Genomic DNA, 23873 nt, shown 5'->3' with positions numbered 1-23873 from the left:
TGGCTAAGGAACTCAGAGTTCCTCCCTTGTGATTAATGTAAGCCACAGAGGTTATGTTGTCTGACTGGGACCTGATAAACTGGGCTGAGAACAACTGAGGCCAAGCCAATAGAGCATTGTAAATCACCCTCAACTCCAAGATGTTGATGGGAAGAGCAGACCATATGGGAGAGAGCCCCTTAACGACTGATCTAACTCTATTCTCTGAGATAGATCCGCATGGTCGCCATTCCATTGTCTGAGCATGCACAACTGGAGAGCTCTCAAATGGAATTGAGTAAAAGGAATGAGGTCCATGCAAGCCACCATCAGACCAATTACCGCCATACATTGAGACACTGAAGGATGAGCAGTAGCCTGAAGAGAGAAGCAAGAGGAAATGATTTAGTTTTTCCTGACCTCTGTCAGAAAAATCTTCATCAATAGAGAATCTATTATGGTCCCTAAGAACACTACTCTTGTAGCAGGGGAAAGGGAGCTTTTTCCAGATTCACATTCCATCCGTGGGAACGAAGAAAAGACAACAATGTCTCTGTGTGAGATTTTGCTTGTTAAAAAAATGGTGCCTGAACCAATATGTCGTCCAGGTAGGGTGCCACAGCAATTCCACGAGAACGGATCACTGCCAAAAGAGCCCCCAGAACCTTTGAAAAAAATCTGGGAGTCGTGGCTAGACCAAATGGAAGGGCCACTAACTGGAAATATTTGTCCAGAAAGGCAAATCTGAGGAATCTGTGATGGTCCCTGTGAATAGGAACATGAAGATACGCATCCTTTAGGTCTATGGTTGTCAAGAACTGACCCTCTTGTACTAAAGGAAGAATGGAGCATATAGTCTCCATCTTGAAGGATGGAACTTTGAGAAACTTGTTTAGACACTTCAAGTCTAGAATGGAACGGAAAGTTCCCTCTTTTTTAGGAACCACAAATAGGTTGGAGTAGAACTCGAGAACCTGTTCCTGCACTGGAACTGGAACTATCAATCCCAGGGAGGAATTATGTTGTATACATTTCAAGAATGCCTCTCTCTTTATCTGGTCTGCAGATAATCTTAAGAGATGGAATCTGCCTCTGTGAGGAAAAGTCTTGAATTCCAATTTGTAACCCTCGGATACTATGGCCACAGTCCAGGGATCTGGGACATCTTGTATCCAGGCTTGAGAGAACTGAGAAAGTCTGCCCCCAACTGATCTGATCCCAGATTGGGAGCAAACCCTTCATGCTGATTTAGAATCAGCTGCGGGTTTCTTTGATTGCTTCCCCTTGTTCCAAGACTGATTGGGTTTTCAAGAAGACTTAAATTGTTCCTGCTTGGAAGAAGAAGGAGGAGGCTTTCCTCTGAAGGAACAAAAATTACTCTGACGTCCTTTAGGCCTATTCTTCTAATCTTGAGGTAGAAAAGACCCTTTTCCACCCGTAATATAAGAGATCATTTCTGCCGAACTGGGTTAAAACAAGGTTTTGCCCTTGTAAGGAATCGCGAGAAGTTTGACTTTAGAGGAAACATCCACAGATCAGGATTTCAACTATAACGCCCTGTGGGCTAGAACAGCAAAACTAGAAATTTTAGCTCCTAGTCTATGATATGATACGTTTTTTATTATCAATCATTATTATATTTTATTGTTATTATTTTAGCTCCTTTTTTCTTTTCATGTATATTTTTTGGGGGAATCTTTTGATGTCCTGTTGTTAGATTGGAAAGTTTATATAATTGTTACATTTTTTATATTTGTATATATTTTAGAGGTATTTTTGTATTGCGATTATGGGTAAATTAAATCAGAGAGACACCCGTATAGGTTTCCCAATACATATTCCTGGGCCACACTTTGGCTTTAACAGCCAGTTCATATCATAAGCGTATATACATTTTGACTATGTATTATTTTTTCTGTATTTAATAATTAGTTTCTAATGTTGATAGCTATTATAACAAGAGTCTCACCTCAATCACATTGATTCATGCCAAAAAGGCAGGAATAGTCTTATATATCAACATATTTTGGTTGACTACTACCCAATCAATGGGAGCTCATTCAAGAGCACGTCACTACTGTCATTGTGGGAACTACTTACGCATGCGCACTCTGACGCCAAAATAGGGTTTAAATAGCCGTGCTTTTTAGATGTTGTATATACACCTAATTAAATGGTCATATAAGACTGAGAAATGCGTTGTGTTTTACATATCATTGTTTCTATTAAAGTCTTTTTATTTTTTGAAGACTTTATTGCATGGCTTCATTTTATTTTCTTCCTCCAAGTGTATGCTCTATTTACAAACATATTGAGCCCATTTTCTTGCAAGCTACTTCAAGGGAGGTTCCGGTCTTGCGAGTTAACTGCCAAAGGGTGAGCTTTCTGAACGTCTCCTAAAGGTTCAGCAGGCATGTGTAGCACTTCTCAAGTGCTTGATACTTTGTGAGTATATACATTCAGTATGCGTGTGTAATTTGCAACACTGATCTTGCACCATTGTGGCGCTTTTTCTTCTATCTTACAAGTTTTCAGAGTTGGTCACTGAACATTGGGAAGATCTTGCCTCAACCCTGAGTTTCCTCTGACTTTTGTGAGCAGCTGGTGACAAGCTACAACGTAAAAGATTGGATCACACAGAGGATAGCCATCTGAACGTCTAATAAAGGTTCAACATGCGCATGTTGCACTTTATAAGTGCCTGATACTTTGTGAGTATTTTGTATTCAGAGTGTCTATACAACGTACCGCATTGATTTTTTTCCATTGTGGAGCTTCCTTCTCTCTTACATTTTCAGATTAATTTTTACTAGACTGTCCCTTTAATTATTTTGGTATATTTTATTAAAGGAGAAGCAATGCACTACTGGGAGCTATCTAAACATATCAGGTTAGCCAATGACCAGAGGTATATAAATACAGCCATCAATCAACAGCTAGCTCCCAGCAGTGCATATCCTCTCCTGAGACTACCTAGATATGCTTTTCACCAAAGAATACTAACAGAATGAAGCAAGTTAGCTATTAGAAGTAAATTGTAAGCTGTTTAAAACTGCTTGCTCTATCTAAATCATAAAATTTCATTATTTTTTTTTAGGTCCCTTTAACTTAGACATCCTAAATTTATTGGATTATCAGCAAACTGCTTTAGAAATGGTTATTGTGCAGCCACCAATCAGCAGCTAACTCTCAACCCCTGAGCCTACCTAGGTATACTTTTCAACAAAGAATGCCAAGTGAATTAATCTAATTAGGTCATGTAAGTAAAATGTAAAGTTTTTTTTAAATTGTATACTGTATCTGAATCAGGAAAGTCTTGAATTCCAATAAAATGGGTTTCATGTCACTTTAAGCATGTAATTGTAGCACAATAACACAATTTATGCTTACCTGATAAATGTATTTCTCTTGTGGTGTATCCAGTCCACGGATCATCCATTACTTGTGGGATATTCTCATTCCCAACAGGAAGTTGCAAGAGGACACCCACAGCAGAGCTGTTATATAGCTCCTCCCCTAACTGCCATATCCAGTCATTCGACTGAAAACACGCAGAGAAATGAGAAACCATAGGGTGCAGTGGTGACTGTAGTTTAAATGAAAAAATTACCTGCCTTAAAATGACAGGGCGGGCCGTGGACTGGATACACCACAAGAGAAATAAATTTATCAGGTAAGCATAAATTGTGTTTTCTCTTGTAAGGTGTATCCAGTCCACGGATCATCCATTACTTGTGGGATACCAATACCAAAGCTAAAGTACACGGATGAAGGGAGGGACAAGGCAGGTACTTAAACGGAAGGTACCACTGCCTGTAAAACCTCTCTCCCAAAAATAGCCTCCGAAGAAGCAAAAGTATCAAATTTGTAGAATTTTGAAAAAGTATGAAGCGAAGACCAAGTCGCCGCTTTGCAAATCTGTTCAACAGAAGCCTCATTTTTAAAGGCCCAAGTGGAAGCCACAGCTCTAGTAGAATGAGCTGTAATCCTTTCAGGAGGCTGCTGGCCAGCAGTCTCATAGGCTAAGTGGATTATGCTTCTTAGCCAAAAAGAAAGAGGTTGCCGAAGCCTTTTGACCTCTCCTCTGTCCAGAGTAGACAACAAACAAAGCAGATGTTTGACAAAAATCTTTAGTAGCTTGTAAGTTAAACTTTAAAGCACGAACCACGTCCAGATTGTGTAACAGACGTTCCTTCTTTGAAGAAGGATTAGGACACAAGGATGGAACAACAATCTCTTGATTGATATTCTTGTTAGATACCACCTTAGGTAAAAACCCAGGTTTGGTACGCAGGACTACCTTATCCGTATGGAAGATCAGATAAGGAGAATCACATTGTAAAGCAGATAACTCGGAGACTCTACGAGCCGAGGAAATAGCTACCAAAAAAAGAACTTTCCAAGATAAAAGTTTGATATCTATGGAATGAAGAGGTTCAAACGGAACTCCTTGAAGAACCTTAAGAACAAAATTTAAGCTCCATGGGGGAGCAACAGGTTTAAACACAGGCTTGATTCTAACCAAAGCCTGACAAAATGCCTGAACATATGGAACATCTGCCAGACGCTTGTGCAAAAGAATAGACAGAGCAGAAATCTGTCCTTTTAAGGAACTAGCTGACAATCCTTTTTTCCAAACCATCTTGGAGAAAAGATAATATCCTGGGAATCCTAACCCTCTGATTCACACCAATAAAGATATGTACGCCATATTTTATGGTAAATTTTCCTGGTGACAGGCTTTCGTGCCTGTATTAAGGTATCAATGACTGACTCGGAGAAGCCACGCTTTGATAAAATCAAGCGTTCAATCTCCAGGCAGTCAGTCTCAGAGAAATTAGATTTGGATGGTTGAAAGGACCCTAAAGTAGAAGGTCCTGTCTCAGAGGCAGAGTCCATGGTGGAAAGGATGACATGTCCACCAGATCTGCATACCAGGTCCTGCGTGGCCACGCAGGCGCTATCAAAATCACTGATGCTCTCTCCTGCTTGACCTTGGCAATCAGTCGAGGGAGCAGAGGAAACGGTGGAAACACATAAGCCAGGTTGAAAGACCAGGGCGCTGCTAGAGCATCTATTAGCGTCGCCTTGGGATCCCTGGACCTGGATCCGTAACAAGGAAGCTTGGCGTTCTAGCGAGACGCCATGAGATCCAGTTCTGGTTTGCCCCAACGATGAATCAATTGTGCAAACACCTCCGGATGGAGTTCCCACTCTCCCGGATGAAAAGTCTGACGACTTAAAAAATCCGCCTCCCAGTTCTCTACACCTGGGATATGGATAGCTGATAGGTGGCAAGAGTGAGTCTCTGCCCAGCGAATTATCTTTGAGACTTCTAACATCGCTAGGGAACTTCTTGTTCCCCCTTGATGGTTGATGTAAGCCACAGTCATGATGTTGTCTGACTGAAATCTGATGTACCTCAGAGTTGCTAACTGAGGCCAAGCCTGAAGAGCATTGAATATCGCACTTCCAGAATATTTATTGGAAGGAGTGTCTCCTCCTGAGTCCACGATCCCTGAGCCTTCAGGGAGTTCCAGACTGCACCCCAACCTAGAAGGCTGGCATCTGTTGTTACAATTGTCCAATCTGGCCTGCGAAAGGTCATACCTTTGGACAGATGGACCCGAGATAGCCACCAGAGAAGAAAATCCCTGGTCTCTTGATCCAGATTTAGTAGAGGGGACAAATCTGTGTAATCCCCGTTCCACTGACTGAGCATGCATAGTTGCAGCGGTCTGAGATGTAGGCGTGCAAACGGCACTATGTCCATTGCCGCTACCATTAAGCCGATTACTTCCATGCACTGAGCCACCGAAGGGCGCGGAATGGAATGAAGAACACGGCAGGAATTTGGAAGCTTTGATAACCTGGACTCCGTCAGGTAAATTTTCATTTCTACAGAATCTATCAGAGTCCCTAGGAAGGAAACTCTTGTGAGTGGGGATAGAGAACTCTTTTCCTTGTTCACTTTCCACCCATGCGATCTCAGAAATGCCAGTACTACGTCCATATGAGACTTGGCAATTTGGAAGTTTGACGCCTGTATCAGGATGTCGTCTAAATAAGGGGCCACTGCTATGCCCCGCGGCCTTAGGACCGCCAGAAGCGACCTTAGAACCTTCGTAAAGATTCTTGGGGCTGTAGCTAATCCAAAGGGAAGAGCTACAAACTGGTAATGCCTGTCTAGAAAAGCAAACCTGAGAAACCGATGATGATCTTTGTTATCGGAATGTGAAGATAAGCATCCTTTAAATCCACTGTAGTCATATATTGACCCTCCTGGATCATAGGTAGGATGGAACGAATAGTTTCCATCTTGAATGATGGAACTCTGAGGAATTTGTTTAAGATCTTTAGATCCAAAATTGGTCTGAAGGTTCCCTCTTTTTTGGGATCCACAAACAGATTTGAGTAAAAACCCTGTCCCTGTTCCTCCTTTGGAACTGGATGGATCACTCCCATAACTAGGAGGTCTCGTACACAGTGTAAGAATGCCTCTCTCTTTATCTGGTTTGCAGATAATTGTGAAAGGTGAAATCTCCCTTTTGGGGGGGAAGCTTTGAAGTCCAGAAGATATCCCTGGGATATAATTTCGAACACCCAGGGATCCTGGACATCTCTTGCCCACGCCTGGGCGAAGAGTGAAAGTCTGCCCCCTACTAGATCCGTTACCGGATAGGGGGCCATTCCTTCATGCTGTCTTAGAGGCAGCAGCAGGCTTTTTGGCCTGCTTACCTTTGTCCCAGGTCTGGTTTGGTCTCCAGACCGTCTTGGACTGAGCAAAAGTTCCCTCTTGTTTGCATTAGAGGAAGTTGATGCCGCACTTGCCTTGAAGTTTCGAAAGGCACGAAAATTAGACTGTTTGGCCCTTGATTTGGACCTGTCCTGAGGAAGGGCATGACCTTTTCCTCCAGTGATATCAGCAATAATCTCCTTCAAACCAGGCCCGAATAGGGTCTGCCCCTTGAAGGGAATGTTAAGCAGCTTAGATTTTGAAGTCACGTCAGCTGACCATGATTTAAGCCATAGCGCCCTGCGCGCCTGTATAGCAAAACCAGAATTCTTAGCCGTTAGTTTAGTCAAATGAACAATGGCATCAGAAAACAAAGGAATTGGCTAGCTTAAAGGGACATGAAACCCACATTTTTTCTTTCATGATTTAGAAAGAGCATGTCATTTTAAACAACTTTCTAATTTACTTCTATTATCTAATTTGCTCCATTCTCTTGATATTGCTTGCTGAAAAGCATATCTAGATATGCTCAGTAGTTGCTTATTGGTTGCTGCACATAGAGGCCTCGTATGATTGGCTCACACATGTGCATTGCTATTTCTTCAACAAAGGATATCTAAAGAATTGAGCAAATTAGATAAAAGAAGTAAATTGGAAAGTTGTTTAAAATTACATGCCCTATCTGAATCATGAAAGTTTAATTTTGACTAGACTGTCCCTTTAAGTGCTCTAAGCTTGCCAAGTATGTCATCCAATGGAGTCGCTACCTGTAAAGCCTCTTCCAGAGACTCAAACCAGAACGCCGCAGCAGCAGTGACAGGAGCAATGCATGCAAGGGGCTGTAGGATAAAGCATTTTCTTAAGGTAACCTTCTAATTTTTTATCCGTTGGATCTAAAAAAGCACAACTGTCCTCGACAGGGATAGTAGTACGCTTTGCTAAAGTAGAAACTGCTCCCTCCACCTTAGGAACTGTCTGTCATAAGTACCGTGTGGTGGCGTCTATTGGAAACATTTTTCTAAAAATAGGAGGGGAACAGAACGTCACACCTGGTCTATCCCATTCCTTATTAATAATTTCTGTAAACCTTTTAGGTATTGGAAAAACATCAGTACACACCGGCACTGCATAGTATTTATCCAGTCTACACAATTTCTCTGGCACTGCAATTGTATCACAGTCATTCAGAGCAGCTAAAACCTCCCTGAGAAACACGCGGAGGTGTTCAAGCTTAAATTTAAATGTAGAAATATCAGAATCAGGTTGCATCATCTTTCCTGAGTCAGAAACATCACCCACAGACTGAAGCTCTCCTTCCTCAGCTTCTGCATATTGTGAGGCAGTATCAGACATGGTTCTTAAAGTGTCAGTATGCTCTGCATTTCGTCTAACCCCAGAGCTATCTCGCTTACCTCTAAATTCAGGTAGTCTGGTTAATACCGCTGACAGTGTATTATCCATGACTGCCGCCATGTCTTGTAAAGTAATCGCTATGGGCGCCCTAGATGTACTTGGCGCCATTTGAGCGTGAGTCCCTTGAGCGGGAGTCAAAGGATCTGACACGTGGGGAGAGTTAGTCGGCATAACTTCCCCCTCGTCAGATTCCTCTGGTGATAAATTTTTTTAAAGACAGAATATGATCTTTATTGCTTAAAGTGAAATCCGTACATTTGGTACACATTCTAAGAGGGGGTTCCACCATGGCTTTTAAACATAATGAACAAGGAGTTTCCTCTATGTCAGACATGTTTGTACAGACTAGCAATGAGACTAGCAAGCTTGGAAAACACTTTAAATCAAGTTAACAAGCAAATATAAAAAACGGTACTGTGCCTTTAAGAGAAACAAATTTTGTCAAAATTTGAAAAACAGTGAAAAAAGGCAGTAAATCAAACAAAATTTTTACAGTGTATGTAATAAGTTAACAGAGCATTGCACCCACTTGCAAATGGATGATTAACCCCTTAATTCAAAAAACGGATCAAAAAAACGATATAGACGTTTTTTAATAGACACAACAAACTGCCACAGCCTGCTGTGGCCCTACCTTCCCCAATAAACGACTTTGGAAAGCCTTTGAGCCCTTTAGAGATGTCCTATAGCATACAGGGGACTCCTGAGGGAAGCTGGATGTCACAGTTTGTAATTTTAACTGCAACAACTGTAACTTTTATACTACAACAGTGGAAAGCCTAAGGAAACTGTTTCTAGGCAAAATTTAAGCCAGCCATGTGGAAAAAACTAGGCCCCAATAAAGTTTTATCACCAAAGCATATATAAAAACGATTAAACATGCCAGCAAACGTTTTATATTGCAATTTTATAAGGGTATTACCCCTGAGAGTAAGCATGATACCAGTCGCTATTAAATCACTGTATTCAGGCTTAACTTACATTAATCCGGTATCAGCAGCATTTTCTAGCATTTTCCATTTCTAGAAAAAATTGTAACTGCACATACCTCATAGCAGAGTAACCTGCACGCCATTCTCCCGCTGAAGTTACCTCTCTCCTCAGACATATGTGAGAACAGCAATGGATCTTAGTTACAACCTGCTAAGATCATAGAAAACTCAGGCAGATTCTTCTTCTATTTACTGCCTGGGATAAAATAGTACAACTCCGGTACCATTTAAAATAACAAACTTTTGATTGAAGATAAAAAACTAACTATATTTCACCACTCTCTCTTACTACCTCCATGCGTGTTGAGAGTTGCAAGATAATGACTGGATATGGCAGTTAGGGGAGGAGCTATATAACAGCTCTGCTGTGGGTGTCCTCTTGCAACTTCCTGTTGGGAATGAGAATATCCCACAAGTAATGGATGATCCGTGGACTGGATACACCTTACAAGAGAAAATATATATTTATATTCAGGCAGCTAATTAATCCAATAATCTATCAAGGTTGGTTCCAATCTTTCTGATTTTGTTTATCAGCTTTTTTATGGCTCCTGAAACAGCTTTTTCGGAGTTGATCACAATGCAATCAATAACACCATTTCTGTATTTGAAAAAAAGTATATCGGTGATGAGCAGATATAGGAAAACTCACCCATGCATGTGCAGCATCGACATCAGCGATCACAAGCCATCTGACACATCGAGTTTAACAGCCACATGGCTACAAGAAACCGCACAGATCTGATTCAAAGTATAACATACATATTGTATATCCGTCTATCTGGGCAAATGTATCTGCTACAGTTTCCCTTTATCCTCCTGGCAATCCGCTAGTTCCAATTTAGACTCCACTTTGGTAATGGCAATAGTCTCAGCATCAAGTGCTTCAAAGGACTGTGCAGCTGACATCACCGTGACTTACTATGGATACCCCTTTGTGGACATAATGTATTTCATCTGCTATTGCCTGCAAACTTTCTCAAAGGCAATGTACCTGGTAGGATCACTGTTACTTATTGAGGGCCAGATTATAAGTGGAGCACAAAATATTGCTTACGTGAGCGCAATATTTGCTCTACACTCAATAATACCAGCACATGCAAATGTGCATTGTTATTACAAGTTAGGTGTTACGCGAACGCGACCTTGCATTCACAATGCAGGGAAACTTTGTGCTCACGAGAGAGCGCATCCATAGGGGCATATGTATCAAGCTCTGAATGGACCTTGATGCCCCATGTTTCTGGTGAGCCTGCAGGCTCACCAGAAACAGCAGTTATGAAGCAGCGGTCACAAAGACCGCTGCTCCATAACCTGTCCGCCTGCTCTGAGCAGGCGGACAGACATCGCCACAATACAACCCGATCGAGTACGATCGGGTTGATTGACATCCCCCTGCTGGCGGCCTATTGGCCGCGAGTCAGCAGGGGGCGGCGTTGCACCAGCAGCTCTTGTGAGCTGCTGGTGCAATGCTGAATACGGCGAGCGTATTGCTCGCTGTATTCAGCGAGGTCTGGCGGACCTGATCCGCAGTGTCGGATCAGGTCCGCCAGACCTTGATACATATGCCCCATAGGCTCCAATGTGAGCCTGGTGTCTCACGACATGAGAACCTAGTGCAGTGAAGGGGGTAAGTCACACAGCGATGGGCAGCACATTAAAATATATGTGTATATAAGTCTATATATATATAAATATATACTTACAGGGAACACACAGTCCCCATAGACTGCAATGTAAAGGCACTTTTCAGTGCTGTTTTTTTCCTAACACCCCACAATGGCCAACTTTAAGCCCTAAAAACTAAAATAAAAATGCTACTATTTTTTAATATTAAAAACCCATACTAGTAATACATTTGGGGGCAATTGGGGCACTTTTAGAAAATTAACCAGAGATCTAATCTCTGGTTAATTTTCAGAGCGCTAATTGCTACCACAAGCTTGTGGTAGCAATAACCAGCCACTTGTAATGGCTGTTTATTCATTGTGAGCCTGTAAACGGGCGAATCTGGATTGCTCCGTCTCCCTAATTTAAGCAACCTTTGCACCATTTTTTATCTTTGTGAATGGACATGAATTTTAAATGTGGAAAGAGCTAAATGTGTTTTTATTTTCTGGATATGCTGTTCAATTAATGTATCTATGGGACAGATGTACAATGTTCTGCAAAGAGCCCACGTATATGCACAGGTTGCTTAAATTACGGAGGCAGAGAAATTGTGAGTCATGAGGATAGAGGGAAACCAGTGCAGAGACATTTGCCCAGATGGACTGATATACAATATGCTTGTTTAATATGTACTTCTAGTAAGTGCATTTTTTACCATTGTTTGTGAAGCACGAATAAATAGTTGTACTTTGAATCGGAGCTCGCAGCACTCCAAACATTTCAACGGAAGTTGCCTACCGTATAAACTCCAGAGATGATTATACACAAACCCGTTTATCTGTGGGATTATTTTGTGGACTCCATACAAGCCTCCAGTACTGATAGTATTCACTCTATTTCACAAACTGGTGTATTTTATTGTATCATTACTCACATTGTTTTTACATTTACTTTTTAGAACTTGTTACTATTTATAGTGCTGATTGCTATTTTCTTGTATTTAATATCCACATGCACTTGATAAATACTCATCACCCTCAGGTCAACACATTCTCAGACCACAAAAACAAGATAGAGCAGAAAATACCAACAACAGCGAAGGCCCTTTTTGATGATGGTAGATTTGTGCCAAAATAAAAAAATATGCTGAATCCGTTATCATCATCAATAAGTAAATGTAAAAACATGAATAAAACATATCTACAAAATATTGCCAGTTGTTAAATCAATATAGATATCAATATAAATGTATTCCTATCAGTAAATGATATTAAAAACTTATTTCAGAAAAATAAATAAAAGCCACTTTATCCAACTGAAAAAATACACACACCTCATTAACCCACTTTTAAAAAATGCACTCACTGATAGAGGCCATGTTGCATGTTGGTCATATTATCACTTTTTCTGACTGGCTGTGAAGGCGAACAAAAGAGTGCAAATCCGCAAATTTTCGATTTGCTTGGTGTAATGATTTCAGTGTTTGTGGATCAGCATCTATTATCGGTAGCTCAAGGAGCCATTGATAATTTTGTTAAGAGAAAAAAACAAAAAACAAAATATCTATTCCTATTTTTTTGATATCAAAAAAAAAAAAAAAAAAAAAAGACCCCAACAACATATAATTTGTGTTCGTAACTCCCATGAAAAAAAAATCACACTGAAATTGATGTTTAAGAACTAAGGGAAACATGTAAAAAAGTTGAGGACAAACAAAGTTCCTGGGCTTTTTCCACCAATGATCGATCCAACATCTGCTGATGGAAGTTAACATTGCACAAGAACTCTCTTGTGAATTCCTATCCCCTGCTCTCCCGCAAGCAACCAAGAACAGGATTTATCAATTGTACCAGTTGGATCAGTCCAATCTGCAACCTACTGCTTTTTAACATACAGCTGAAGTCTCACATCCGCAGCTTCATAAATGGAGTGCAAAAGTTTATTGCTGCCTTTAGCAAAAATTGTCAGCTGTGAAATACTCCCTACTCTTTGACTGATACATGTATGTACATTATACCTAGCATTAGCAATAAATACTGATTATCCAGTGAGCATTAGTACTAAACTGATACTATTTTATTACTTTTATTAGAAATTTTAACAGCTTTTATTTCAAATTTTTAGTTAAAAAACTCAACACCATCATAAAAAAATGATGATGGCTTTTAAGTTTGTATTTGTGTATACACAACATACTTAGGTACTTACCTCTGACCATTTGGTCTCCCCTTCTCTTTTATAGCGCAGCTGATACCATTGGTCTACCCAAATTCCTGCCTTGGCCCTTCTCCACCTGATGCTTACACAACTGCTACGGGAAGGGATAGGCACCACCTTCTCAATGATAGGTGGATCTAACTTTGCTAAAAAAAAAAAAAAAAATATGACAAAATTAAGAAAAACAGTGCCCCCCCCCTCCCCGCCTGATACCCTTTTGCTTTTAAATTTAAAATAAACTTATTGGTAATTGTTTACTTCATAAGGATCTGTGCAAAGTGTATAGGCTGTTCTATAGTGGTGTGACATCCATAACATTTATTTCTTTATGCTAGATTCAGCTTTCAAAATAAATAAACAAACCTGAATCAATTGGGAGTAGACAGAGAGGGGCTGAAGTCACGATTCCCAAATAATTTTTCATAGTGACCCACAATGCAATTTTCTGGCTCTGAGAGTATTGTTCACGGTAAATAATGCAGGAACTCTGACCCTTGACAGGTATGCAAACATGCTTCATTTCTATTTTGGTCTTACACTGATCTTTGGACCTAGAAGATAAAGAGAAATATATTTGTTACAGCCATTAAAATAACCCTTATAAACCTTAGATTTTGAAATGTATCTTTCTTTCTCAGGCCCTGATATATAAGGCTTTATTGGGAATCCCTTAAACTTTACCATCTTAGCTAGGAAGTTAAATTAAAACTTTTCACCATTAGCACCCATTTGTACTCTTCTCTTTCCTGGTTTCTGTATGCAAATGACCCTTGGGGTTGTTGTGTTCCTAAAGGTGAGAAACCAGTCATATACCTAACCTCTGGTGCCTTAGAGGGATAAAACTGGACCTCCATTGACAAGCTTATGGGGGGTAGTTATCAAGCCGTCAACCTCAAATACGCTGGAATTCCGCAGCGTATTTGTGGCGAGGCTGATTCGCCTTAGTTATCAAAGGCTCCAGATCGGCAAAAGTAGAATTTTGTGACGTAAGCTTTGATCCGCCGGACTCAGTCCGACACAGATCGATTCTTACGTCACTCCAGATGTTCTCACTACTTTTGCTAGTTATCAAAAAACTAGCAGGTACGCTCGGCACTTTTTCGGCCCAGCGTACCTGGTTTTCAAACCGCCACCCCTGGAGGCGGCGGATCCCATAGGAATCAATGGGAGTCTGACCATAGCGAAAGTACAAGTTCGCTGCTGCCAGACATCCCATTCATTCCTATGGGAGCTGTCTACACCTAACATCCTAACATGTACCCCGAGTCTAAACACCACTAATCTGTCCCCCCTACACCGCCGCAACTAAATAAATATATTACCCCCTAAACCGCCGCTCCCGGAGCCCACCGCAACTATAATAAATGTATTAAACCCTAAACCGCCGCTCCCTGAACCCGCCGCAACCTATATTAAATGTATTAACCCCTATCCTGCCCCCCCTATACCGTCACCACCTATAATAAAATTATTAACCCCTATCCTGCTGATCCCGCACCTCGCCGCAACTAAATAAATAGTTTAACCCCTAAACCGCCGCTCCCTGAACCCGCCGCAACCTATATTAAATTTATTAACCCCTATCCTGCCCCCCCTACACCGTCGTCACCTATAATAAATTTATTAACCCCTATCCTGCCCCCCACTACACCGCCGCCACTGTAATAAAATTATTAACCCCTAAACCTAAGTCTAACACTAACCCTAACGCCCCCCTAACTTAAATATTAATTAAATAAATCTAAATCATATTTCTATTATTAACTAAATTAATCCTATTTAAAACTAAATACTTACCTTTAAAATAAACCCTAATATAGCTACAATATGAATAATAATTATATTCTAGCTATCTTAGGATTTATTTTTATTTTACAGGCAACTTTCAATTTATTTTAACTAGGTACAATAGCTATTAAATAGTTATTAACTATTTAATAGCTTACCTAGCTAAAATAAAGAGAAATGTACCTGTAAAATAAATCCTAACCTAAGTTATAATTACACCTAACACTACACTATACTTTAATAAATTATTCCTATTTAAAACTAAATACTTACCTGTAAAATAAACCCTAAGATAGCAACAATGTAATTAATAATTACATTGTAGCTATTGTAGGATTTATATTTATTTTACAGGTAACTTTGTATTTATTTTAGCTAGTTAGAATAGTTATTAAATAGTTATTAACTATTTAATAACTACCTAGCTAAAAGAAATACAAAATTACCTGTAAAATAAATCCTAACCTAAGTTACAATTAAACCTAACACTACACTATCATTAAATAAATTAAATAAATTAACTACAAATAACTACAATTAAATACAATTACATAAACTAACTAAAGTACAAAAAATAAAAAAAAGCTAAGTTACAAAAAATAAAAAAATAAGTTACAAACATTTTAAAAATATTACAACAATTTTAAGCTACTTACACCTAATCTAAGCCCCCTAATAAAATAACAAATCCCCCAAAATAAAAAAATGCCCTACCCTATTCTAAATTAAATAAAGTTCAAAGCTCTTTTACCTTACCAGCCCTTAAAAGGGCCATTTGTGGGGGCATGCCCCAAAAAGTAATTATTATTTATATTGTAGCTATATTAGGGTTTATTTTATAGGTAAGTATTTAATTTTAAATAGGATTAACTTAGTTAATAATATAAATATGATTTAGATTTATTTAATTAATATTTAAGTTAGGGGGGTGTTAGTGTTAAGACTTAGGTTTAGGGGTTAATAAATTTATTACAGTGGCGGCGGTGTAGTGGGGGGCAGGATAGAGGTTAATAAATTTATTATAGGTGGCGACGGTGTAGGGGGGGCAGGATAGGGGTTAATAAATTTAATATAGGTTGCGGCGGGTTCAGGGAGCGGCGGTTTAGGGGTTAAACTATTTATTTATTTGCGGCGAGGTGCGGGATCAGCAGGATAGGGGTTAATAACTTTATTACAGAGGGCGGCGGTATAGGGGGGCAGGATAGGGGTTACTAGGTATAATGTAGGTGGCAGCGGTGTCCGGGAGCGGCGGTTTAGGGGTTAATACATTTATAAGACTTGTGGCGGGGTCTAGGAGCGGCGGTTTAGGGGTTAGTAACTTTATTTAGTTGCGGGGGGCTCCGGGGGCGCCGGTATAGGGGGTAGAACAGTGTAGTTTAGTGTGAGTGCTTAGTGACAGGCTAGCAAGAAAGCTGTCAAACAGCCGAAGAGCAGCGAGATCGGATGAGTGATAACTCTCACATTCCTCTGCTCATCGCCCCGCAGCTTTTTGACAGCTTTTTTTGATAATTTAGGCGTATTTTTTCAGGTCTGCGGCGGCGAAGGTAGGCGAGCTTAGGCGGGCATATTGGGCCGGCGAAGTCAGAAAAGTTGACGGCTTGATAACTACCCCCCTATGTGTGTCTGCGGTTAGCTGTATAAATCCCTTGTTCAGAAGAGGATTGTCTAGTATTTCAGGGCTTGATTGCCCTTATTGATTGGATAAGACCGATATACTAAAGGAAGGTTCTTTTCTGTGCAAAAGTAGAGCTAAAAGAGGCTGCACCCTGTGTGGACATTATCCCACAAGGCAAGTAAATGAGTTATCGATTACCAGTTAAGCTCTTCTTAAGCATTATGTGCATTAGTCTATAGATGTCACTGAAATGTTTTTCTATGGATAGACATGTTCACACCCAGAACAGTCAAAGACGCAAGTATTTTATTAACGACAAGATCTGCTCTATTTGCATGAGTAACATTATATTGTTGTGGCATACTATCTAGGCACAAGGTCACTTGTCAATTAAACTAGTGCCTAGTAGAGACAACTTACCGATCATTACGTTCTTAGATCGAAACCTGGGGGTGGTTTAGAAGTGGCATTTTTTTCAAAAAGAATCCTTTCAAAACCCATCATGCATTAGTGTGCCGGGGCTGTGCAGTCTCTTTATTAAAATAGGCAGTGCAGATAGATTTCTAATAATATTTCATGCCCATAATTAACTCTATAATATATTTAAAGCATATTTTACCACTTGCCTGAATAATGAAAGAGTGACATTGGTATCGATGAGGGGGTCTCTCCCGGGCACCCAACTGCAGATCAGGCTTTCATCTGTAAAGTTCAGTACACAGCTGAGGTTGGACGGTTTAGCTGGTGGATCTGTTAAATGGAAGGTCCAAAGTATAATAAGATAGAGGAATTCTTGAGGTCAGTTTAAAACATAATTTTTATATATGAATACAAATGTCACACTAAACCCTGTGAGACAGAGTATTACTTTTCAGCTGATTTTTAGCTGTCCCTAACTGGCCTTAATAGGGAGGTTTTAGAAGTACAGGCTTTTTACCATAGGATTATAACATGATAGAACCAATTACTATATAGAAACTAAAATGTATTTCTTCAATATTTCAACAACTAATATTAAAAATAAATAAATCTGTATCTAGTATTATTTTTTAGTTCAGGGTCATACCCTCTGAAAAATCTCTTTATTGTGCTTATCTTATCTTTTCTGCTATGAGCAGCCATGGACAGACATAAATAGGCTACAAAAATGATCAAGCAATTAATGTGTAGAATGTGGCAGGACAGCATGAGTCCAACTTGTGCACTATACAATTTTACTACTTTATTTCGTTTAAGTGGTGGGCCTAAAAAAGAGAGACCCTTACGCATTTCACACCCAACAGTAATATAGAAAGTATGCACTTCAGTTTCTTGTTGGAATTGGAAAAAAATGTAAAATAAGTAAAAGGAACATGAAATTAATATTAATCTTTTGTGATTCTGATGCAATTAAAAAACACCTTACTTCTATTGTCAAATCTACTTAATTGTCTTGATATCCTTTGTTAAAGAATATACCTAAGAAGGCTTTGGTGTGTGCATGTATTTTGAGCTTTGAACTAAGGATAGCAAAAGCACAAAGTACATCTGATAATAGAAGTATTTTTTAAACACAATGCCAAATTTACATAGGCTAACATAGTACTCCATGTAGACGGGTGGCAAGCAGGTCCAGCTCAAGACATTGTGCTGCCTGGGTCCAAGAACAAAATTACGTCCCCCCTTCAACTCTCCATCCTGTACAGTCTAAAACCAACTATAATCAACAATCTCAAAATGTAAATTTCAGCGGATTTATGCTTCACACAAGAGCCTACTGATACCCAGTTGAAGGAACCATATTGCTCTTAAATAAAAAATAAATCACTATTGGCCAGAATAAGCTCTACCTTTGTGCCACCTGGTTCAATTATAGAGCCATTACAATAAGGTTATAGTGGCTGTCTGCATTATTAAAAGTGGGGTCAATCACAATCCTTTAGAAAAGCTTTTCAAATGATTTTCAACAGAAAAATCCCATGTACTTTAATGGTGAATTTTCTGGAACAAGCATTAGATAATCTTTAGTAAAGGATTGCTATTTTAGCGCCATTGCTGACAACTGGACACACATTCCCTTCTTTTATTGTGTGTTTAAGTCCTTTAAAGGGTTAAATATGCAGTCATAGTTGCATAGTTGATTGGAGCATACACATGTATGCTTGCTTCTGTTTCATCATCTGAAACTTCACATGAGCTTAATGTTTAATACTCTCATAGGTTGTAACAGAAAATAATGGGCTAGATTACAAGTGGAGCACTAAATTATTGCGTTCCCGCAAACAGGCAAATTAGCCTGTTTGCGGGAGTGCAATAATTAACCAGCCATTACAAGTGACTGATTATTGCTACTGCGACCTCGCGGATTAGATCTCTGGTTAATTTTCTAGAAGTACCCCAGACGCCCTCAAAATAGAGGGCATTGCAGTTTTTTATAAAAAAAAATCTAGCATTTCAAAAAATTGCACTAGGCAGTTTGGGGCTTTAAAGTTGGCGGGAGTGGGGTGTTAGAAAAAAAAAGGCACTGAAAAGTCCCTTTACATTGCATTGCGGTCTATGGGAACTGTGTGTACTCAGTAAACATATATGTACAGTATATGCCTATATACATATTAATGTGATAAATGTATGTGTTAAAATGTGTATATACACATATTAAAACATAAATATATATGTATATAATCATTTACATATATATTTAAAAATGCTGTCCATCACTGCGCTACATACGTCCTTCACTGTGCGAGGTTCTGATGCTGTCTATGGCGGCATCAGAACGAGGCTCCCATAGGAGCCAATGGAAGCTCAATGCTTCCTATCAATGCGAACACAAGCTCGCGTTAGCATTTCGATTAACTCTTATAATAGCAGCGCACATTGTCGTGTGCTGGTATTACAAAGTATAGGGCTAATATTGCTTCCATTAAAGCGATATTTAGCGCTTCACTTGTAATCTGGCCCAATGTGTTAAAAAAAATGCTCTAATTAAATAATCATTAGGTTTGTAATAACATTACAGAGTTTCATATATAATTTTTTGGAATTATTTACTAGTGAAGTTTTGGGCTGTTACCCGTATTTATTGGCATATTACAACACAGACGTATATGTTAATGAAGATCTGTAGCATTATTACAACTTAATTTTCTGTAACAAACATATTTGAATTGATTGATAAACATTGTTCATTTGGAAAGTGAGACTCACAGCCAGCTTTGATCTGTACTCTGTCCACAATATTCGGTGTCTTATCTCCCACTCTCATGATATAGCAGTAGAGGAATGCCGAGGACTGGTTAAAGCTGCTGAAATACACAGTTGATGTGTTCCCATTGGCAGTGCTGTAATGTGAAGTTGGTATAATCTTGTCATCAAGTTTCCAGAACATTTGGACATCTTCCTCTAAGATCTTGCATTGCTTGCGATATATGGTGCAGGTGGCTGAGAGAGAGGACCCCAGATGGATAATGGGCGACTTAACAGTAATTTCACCACAGGACTGAGCAGCAGCATCTATAGACACAGAAACAATATTGTTTAGAAATTCTTCAGTTGTAATGAAGAAGATGAGCTATAACTTACTTTTAAAATATAGATATGAAAATTAATTAACCCACTCTCCAGTAACCCACTTCAAAAGTCATATTTTCTGTGAGTTAAAGGTTTAAACTATAATCCAATCAGCACTCTCGCCTTAAGGCACTTTTGTTGTAGCTAGAGCGTTAATTGGACAACAATTCAAACCGTTAGCTCACAGAAAATGGAGCCCTTGGTATTTGAATGTCAGACATCTCTACATTAAAAAGTAAGTTAAAGTGCATCTTCATTACAATGGATTAATTTAACTCCATCTAAAATATCTCTAACAGTCCGGATCGGTTTTTATAAAGGGGAGAGTTTATCATCACTTTAAATTTTAGCCAAGATCATGTTCAAAGCTTTTCCAAGATCATGTTCAAAGCTTTTCTAGCTGATCACCTGTGGGAATTAATACATTTAACATATATAGCTGCATTAAGAGGCTACAAACATGGAAAAATGCAAATCGGTTTATGAAATATGTGTTATTGGGAAATATTTGCATGTCTATTTTGTTACTTTACCATTGTATCCCTGTTTAGAAATGTGTAATTTCCCCCTAGAACTATATCTATATGACAGTATAATCTTATAATTATCCTAATTCTCTATGTAATTTCATAATAACTAACTCTAATGTCTGTAACACCTCTCCCTATAATGCCTGCTATTTCTCTGCATAGTAGCTGTTCCTATATGTTAATACACAAGCAAATGCTTTTCAAAACAGCAATTCATATAAGGGAGTTAAAGGTTCAATGTTGTGCGGGTGTGGCAACTACCTTACGTCCTAAATGTACCATAAATAAAGACAAGACAACAATATGGAGGTAAGACCGTATAGGTCAATTTTATTAATAAGAGGCACTCCTTGTATGATTTAATTTAAAGCTTTAAGGCCTTCTCCAAACTCTTAACTTTTTCCTTTACCTAAGTACGGTAAATGACTATGACTCTTTTAACTTTAATCAAACAGTTGAGCGGCAATGCCTAAACCTATATAACCCATATGAAGTGGGAAGCAGCCCCCAGGCAAACGGAGACAAAGCGGAGCCCGGCTACAACTCGATACCAGATAGAAGGTTACATACTCGAGCTGTTCGGCCCTCCGCAACCCAGGAGGCGCTTTCCCCAAGCACGCACCTGGGTACGTCACGCCCCCTGCAATGGCCGTCACTCCTCCCCGCTTTCTATCTGCCACCTGGGATGCTACCGCCCGCCTTTAGGGTGTAACAACCCTCAAACCTTACGGGACCCTCAGCCCATCCAGGCGAGCACCAAGACGAAACTGGGGGGAGCTGAAAATTATTAAATGACCTGGCCTTACCCAAAGACGATAGGTTGACTAACCCTGTCTGGCCCCAGGGAAACTATCTCCTAATGAATTACTACTAGCTAATTGCCGCGGGGAAAAAGGGGTCTGGGTGGGTGGGTGAAGATTCCAGATGTTTCTGAACAGAAAGAGGGCCTCAAACTCCCAGAATCCCCTTCTTATCTGTGAGTATAGACCCCTCCCTTAGATCTGCAACATTGTTGCAATCTAACCCATAGCTCCACACACACTCCTCCCCCCTGCAACCTTAACCCTTAAGACGTTCCAGGCTGATCTAGGGCCCTGCACTTACATAATGTCCCCTATCTCTTTTTGCAAGATCTTTCAAAAACTCTTATATGCACACGCCACCCAATTATATCATATCTTATTGTGTTAGTTAATGATAAACATTAATTTAAGTCAAATTTAAACTTTCAGGATTTATGCATACCACTTTAAAAAAAAATCAATGTTACAAATCTCAAACCTCTTTCTCTTGGTATCCTTTGGTGAAACTTCGCCTCTGTCCATGAGGACATACCAAGTTAAGCCCATAAGTGTGAATGTGTCTTGAGAGCAATATGTTGCCTCAGTGTTTGCAAGAATCTTTGTAACAGTGTCATACATAAAGTGCTCAAGGCATATACGCTTCTGAGCCTACCTCAGTTTGCTCTCATGGAAAGGAGGTAAATTTCACAATGGGATTCTAAGAAATAGAAGTGAATTTGATTTGAGAAGTAAAGTAAACATTTTTTTTTTTAAATTGCACACTCTATCTGAATAAAGAAAGTTTAATTATGAATTCCATGTTCCTTTGAGCGGCTCCTCTATTATCACTATATTGTATGTTATACAAAGTTTCTGACTTCTGCCTGACCATTAACAAGAGTGACAGGTATCTTGGTTTGCTAATAAAACTATAAAATTCAAAATGCCGGCCTACTTGGTTGAGTTGTTTTTACAAAAATAGCCATGTACCGTGACTTACCAGGTAGAAAAAGGAACAGAAGCATTTCTACTAGAAATACTCTCCTGTCTCTCTGCATTTTACAATCTGGCTATCCCATCACCTGTCAGAGACATAAAATTAAGTACTTGTTAATCATAGAAACATAGATATTGAGTGCATACAAAAGCCAAATGCTCATCGGGTCTACCTATATTTCTGTCTGATGATTAGGTTTCATTAGGCCTCAGGCTATTTAACTAAATCACAGGATCTCTTGATCCTTTTGTAAATGACCCCATACATCAACCAGCATTTGTGGAAAGAAGTGTTTATACAATTTACCACTGAATATACAGTTCTACAAATTGTAATAATAAACTCTTATTCTGCTATTGTTCTTTTAGAGAAAAAAATGTTCATCATGAGATTTAAAGGGACAGTAAAATTAAAAGCAAAAGAGCTGAATTCTTTGGGGCATGCCCCGCAAAGGGCCCTGTTCAGGGCTGGTAAGGTAAAAGAGCTTTGAACTTTAGTAATTTAGAATAGGGTAGGGCATTTTTTTATTTTGGGGGTCTTTGTTATTTTATTAGGGGGCTTAGAGTAGGTGTAATTAGTTTAAAATTGTTGTAATATTTTTCTTATGTTTGTAAATATTTTTTTATTTTTTGTAACTTAGTTCTTTTTTATTTTTTGTACTTTAGCTAGTTTATTTAATTGTATTTATTTGTAGGAATTGTATTTAATTAATTTATTGATAGTGTAGTGTTAGGTTAATTGTAGGTAATTGTAGGTAGTTTATTTAATTAATTTATTGATAGTGTAGTGTTAGGTTTAATTGTAACTTAGGTTAGGATTTATTTTACAGGTAATTTTGTAATTATTTTAACTATTTTAGCTATTAAATAGTTATTAACTATTTAATAGCTATTGTACCTGGTTAAAATAAATACAAAGTTACCTGTAAAATAAATATAAATCCTAAAATAGCTATAATATAATTATAATTTATATTGTAGCTATATTAGGATTTATTTTACAGGTAAGTATTTAGCTTTAAATAGGAATAATTTATTTAATAAGAGATAATTAATTTCGTTAGATGTAAATTATATTTAACTTAGGGGGGTGTTAGTGTTAGGGTTAGACTTAGCTTTAGGGGTTAATACATTTATTAGAATAGCGGTGAGCTCCAGTCGGCAGATTAGGGGTTAATAAGTGTAGGCAGCGCTTTGCGGTCGGCAGATTAGGGGTTAATTATTGTAGGTAGCTGGCTGCGACGTTGTGGGGGGCAGATTAGGGGTTAATAAATATAATATAGGGGTCAGTGGTGTTAGGGGCAGCAGATTAGGGGTACATAAGGATAACGTAGGTGGCGGCGCTTTGCGGTCGGCAGATTAGGGGTTAATAAGTGTAGGTAGCTGGAGGCGACGTTGTGGGGGGCAGATTAGGGGTTAATAAATATAATACAGGGGTCGGCGGTGTTAGGGGCAGCAGATTAGGGGTACATAAGGATAACGTAGGTGGCGGTCGGCAGATTAGGGGTTTAAAAAATTTATTCGAGTGTCGGCGATGTGGGGGGACCTCGGTTTAGGGGTACATAGGTAGTTTATGGGTGTTAGTGTACTTTAGAGTACAGTAGTTAACAGCTTTATAAACCGGCGTTAGCCCAGAAAGCTCTTAACTACTGACTTTTTTCCTGC

General features: G+C 39.1%; 1 protein-coding gene across 1 annotated transcript in view; it reads right to left on the bottom strand.

Annotated features, from left to right (window-relative positions):
- The window catches only part of CSF3R (colony stimulating factor 3 receptor), a 100866-nt gene that overhangs the window by 54961 nt on the left and 22032 nt on the right, over positions 1 to 23873 (bottom strand). Inside the window, exons 2-6 of the mRNA XM_053707125.1 lie at positions 22213 to 22294; positions 19538 to 19843; positions 16978 to 17101; positions 13312 to 13499; positions 12940 to 13094 (exon numbers count right to left, since the gene is read on the bottom strand). Of these exons, the coding sequence (XP_053563100.1) occupies positions 12940 to 13094; positions 13312 to 13499; positions 16978 to 17101; positions 19538 to 19843; positions 22213 to 22270 (831 nt within the window). The 5' untranslated portion in view covers positions 22271 to 22294. The remainder of the gene's footprint in view (positions 1 to 12939; positions 13095 to 13311; positions 13500 to 16977; positions 17102 to 19537; positions 19844 to 22212; positions 22295 to 23873) is intronic.

Source organism: Bombina bombina, chromosome 3 (genome assembly GCF_027579735.1).
Source record: "Bombina bombina isolate aBomBom1 chromosome 3, aBomBom1.pri, whole genome shotgun sequence".
Taxonomy (NCBI): domain Eukaryota; kingdom Metazoa; phylum Chordata; class Amphibia; order Anura; family Bombinatoridae; genus Bombina; species Bombina bombina.
Note: the sequence above shows the minus strand (reverse complement) of the source record. Positions and strands in the feature narration are given on the sequence as shown.